The sequence below is a fragment of the Garra rufa genome, chromosome 15 (assembly GCF_049309525.1).
Source record: "Garra rufa chromosome 15, GarRuf1.0, whole genome shotgun sequence".
Classification (NCBI taxonomy): Eukaryota; Metazoa; Chordata; class Actinopteri; order Cypriniformes; family Cyprinidae; genus Garra; species Garra rufa.
Genome location: NC_133375.1, coordinates 5496525 through 5500538, shown reverse-complemented (window position 1 = coordinate 5500538; position 4014 = coordinate 5496525). Strand labels below are relative to the sequence as shown.

General features: G+C 34.8%; 1 protein-coding gene across 2 annotated transcripts; it reads right to left on the bottom strand.

Moving 5' to 3' along the window:
- Positions 1 to 152: 152 nt before the first annotated feature.
- Positions 153 to 2707, bottom strand: msmbl (microseminoprotein, beta-like). Of its 2 annotated transcripts, none has more exons than XM_073818554.1 (4): positions 2594 to 2707; positions 2418 to 2499; positions 1959 to 2070; positions 153 to 353 (listed from the first exon to the last, which is right to left on the bottom strand). In XM_073818554.1, exons 1-4 carry the CDS (start codon positions 2672 to 2674, stop codon positions 227 to 229), a joined length of 402 nt encoding a protein of 133 aa, XP_073674655.1. In that variant the 5' UTR covers positions 2675 to 2707; the 3' UTR covers positions 153 to 226. The 2 variants fall into 2 exon arrangements, with proteins under 2 accessions (XP_073674655.1, XP_073674656.1); XM_073818555.1 differs by having other exon boundaries at positions 2418 to 2512; positions 2594 to 2652.
- Positions 2708 to 4014: the final 1307 nt, after the last annotated feature.

Sequence of the window (4014 nt, the reverse complement as noted above, 5' to 3'; positions counted from 1 at the left end):
ATATAAGATGCAAAATTCAATACAAGAAACAAAATTCTATGTTCTATTAGCTTTTTTAAAAAAATGCTTTGTTTTTAGTGATAAAAGTCTTAGATGCAAAATCTTTCTTTTATATATTTAGCTGTGTTGTTAATAATTAGTATGCAGCATAGTTCAGGTTGGGTCCAAAAAACAGTTGAGATTTATTTTAATCAAAATAAGTTCACACTACTTCGTCATTTGGAAATTATTTTCCAACAGCACTATAGGCACAATTAGTGGTGGGGTCTGTAGGATGAAACACGTCAAATGTGCATGTTTTGTAATCATACTTCACAATGCAGCCTTTGGTCTTAGAAGCCACTCTGCCCATCCTATAACAAAAACCACATGACTTCAGAGGAAATGTCTTGACATATACTGTAAAACCTACAACATGCTGTTCATAATCACAGAAATAAACATAAATGTTTCTGAAAAATGTGTTTAAAATAAATAATACAAAGGGTGCCATGACCCCAGGTTAAAAAGAGATATGTGAAGCTGTTTTCAAAGTTAATGGAGGATGATGAACTAACAATCAACAACCCTTGAATAAGAAGAATACTTTAGTATACATTTAGTACTTATTACAGAAATAGATTATACTTCAGTGTGAACCATATAATGTTTTCAGACACTCAATGGCACATTATTTACAATTAAATGGCAATGTGTCATCGTTAAAATTTATAATTAAAGGGGTCATATGATGGGATTTCTTGTTTTCCTTTGTCTTTGAAGTGTTACAAGCTGTTTGTGCATAGATGAGATCTGTAAAGTTTCAAAGCTTAAAGTCTCAAAACCGAAGAGATATTAATTATAAAAGTTAGGACTCCCTAAAACGGCTCGTTCAAACACGCCCCCACTGGTCCGCGTCATGGGGTGAGTAGATAAGCGTAACACCGCCCATATGTATATGGAAAGAAAGAAAGCGTAAGTTTTACCGGATGTAGTAGTGTTGCTGACTATTGAGGACACAGCCAGAAATCAGTGGTAAAGTTATATTTACAACACTGTTCCGGAACAGTACAACAAAAATATTGGAGTGGGCGATGCACATTTCATGGAGGACTGTTTCCTGAACCTGGGAGAGCAGCTTACAATGCCAACAAAGGGTTAAGGCTATAAAGTGATATTTAAAGAATTCAGTACTGACTATTTAAACGAGAGTTTTGAGCAATGTAGAGTAGTGCTTGTTGTTTCTTGTTCTACGATCGCAAATGCAGACATGGTATTATGTTTATGCAGTTTATGCATAGTAGTATGTCCCCACTGGATGCAACAAATGCCTTGTTTATAATGGCTTTTATTGTTTCTGTGTCGTCGCACCGAGAAACGGCATCACAACATGATAGGGGCGTGACATTTCTGTCACACGCTCGAGGTATTCAGCCAATCACAACGCACTGGATAGCTGGCCAATCAGAGAACACCTTGGTTTCCATCAGTGTTGACTTTTATAAAAATCGAAGCGTTTCAGAAAGGCTGGGCAGAGTGGAGCAACAATAATTTACAGTATGTGGAAAATAATACTTTTTTAACCTTAATCTACATAAACACATTGCATTACAACAAATACACAAAATAATTCTCTTTTTAGCAACATCATATGACCCCTTTAATGCAATTAGCTATACTTCGGAGTGCTTAGGACTTATATATAATTTCAGAATTTCTTGTTTTATCTTGAAATACACTTATACATGTAAATGTACTGAATAGCATTTATTGTAAACTAAAATTTATTTTAGAATGTCATGTATTTATGTTAAATATATATGTAAAAGCATGACAAAAAATTAAAACATAATGACTTAAAATGTAATTTAGGTAAGACAAAAAAACTAAAGGACAAGATGAAATTAATAATGCAATTTAAGATGAGTTTATTTGATTTTCTAAAGTTTCAGCAGCAGTTAGGATGTTAAATGTCTTACATGTCACAGCACTCCATTCTGTCAGAAGAGCAGGTACATCTGAGACATTCGCCGTTTGTCCAAGTACTTCCCACTGGATGCTTGGAGTTACCATAGACACACTGTTTTGCTCCTGTTTAAATTAAATCAAAATAGAAGTTGTTTAGAAGACATACAGTGTTTATTTACCTAATAGTGTTCATACACCATCCTTTAAATATGTATAACTGAATATTTTCTATTCTTGAGATGATTCAAATGCAAATATAGTCAGAACGTTAGATAAACAGTTTCCATTACACATTATTTTTGATTATTTTGAACCTTTTTTATGCAAAAAAAAAAAACTAAGCCATGAGTAACTTATCATGCTCTGATGAAATCTGCACTATACATAACAACAACAAAAATAGTAAGAGCGTATTTTGACTTCATGTGGACTTGTCAAGAAAGAATTGAAAATATTATGGGGTTTTTTACCTAGTTCCAGAAGGGCAGTGAAGCAGGCAGAATCGCTTAAACAGACAAAGACACAAAATACCCCAAAAAGAGCCAAAGATTTCTGTAAAGAGAAACTAGAAGCTTATTATAAAACATAGTATACAACAATGTTAATATATAAATTCTATATTAATCAGTATCAGTATTAAACCTACCATTTTTGCAAGTTTAGCACAGATGCTGGTCTGATGAAATGCATAGGTCTTTTTAAGTAAAACAGAAAAGGGGTGGAACATCTCTCTGGACAAATATTTCAACACACATCTGCACTGATCCTCAACTTTGATTACTGAATTTAGACACTGGACCTTTGCACTTTTGTGCAGCAAATATTTTGATCATTTCTGAAAAGTATACTGTAACAAAGCACATAGAAATCCTTTGCAAACTATTAGTGTATACTTAATTCTCAGTTTATAAATTGTAATAATTTATAATTAATAGACATGACCAATTGTACTCATTGAGAGATTTTTTTGTGAAGACAGAATATCTGATCATTTTATTGTAGTCATACATTACATACAGTTTGTCTTTTTTAAAATATGTAAGGATGCAATTGGCCTCTGGGTGGTCAGTGCCCAGAGATGAGTGCATGGAGTGAATTAGTAGGGTACGTTGGGAAAGAGGGATGTGCTGGAGACCTTGTGGACACCCGGCGGAGTGGTCTTGGAGGCTTTGGATGAGATTTATGAATGGGGTAGAAGGCAAGATGGACTCTTCAGTAGTTTCTTCAAGAGCACAAATTTGATAGCCAGGTGTTCTGTTGCCATAGTTGTAGTAGTTCTTCTATGTCTGTGGTGATTTGTTTGAAGAAGAACCCTAGGGGTTGATGCATCCACTTCTAAAATGAATGGCTTGCTGGAGTCAAGTTGCACTAGCAGTGGTGTGCTGGTGATGGTGGCCTTGTGCTTCTTGACTTGTTTTTGAGCAGACTTGCCTTTGTGGCCAAGTGGAGAAAATTAACAAAACTTAATGTTAAGCATAAATGGGTTGTGGCTCCTTTAAGAGGTGGTGTTGCGACACTTGCTTTGCGGTGCTCCAGCATGTAACCATTGTGTACCAATATCAGTATGACGGGAGCAGTGAACGCGACTAATGCTCCGGGTTATGCACCACTAATCTGAATTGGGCAAGGTAAATGTACATCTTTTCGTAGAAGTTGTGAATGAATCTCCTTAAGTATGTACGAGAGCATAGTATGCTAATAAGGAATGTTTCCTAGATTGTCTTTTACGGACGTTTATGGTTTGCATGTGTGAGGTGGATCAGGCTTGACCACGTTTTGAACACGTGCAAAGACGGGGTATGTACAAAGAATGTTAATGCATTTTGTCAATTTAAAGCCCAGTGTATTTTCCAGTTTAAAGTGATTGAAGTATGCATGTTAAAAAACGTTATGAGTGTTCCTAAAACATTTAATACTCTTATAAAATTGTTGGAATGTACTTAACAAATTGTTTCTTCATACTTGACATGTAATTTCATGAAAACTGTCTAATGGTAGGCTAATTTATTGTTGTCATTTTATTCAAATATTAGCCTCTACCGTATTTCATTTGTATTTTATTTTACT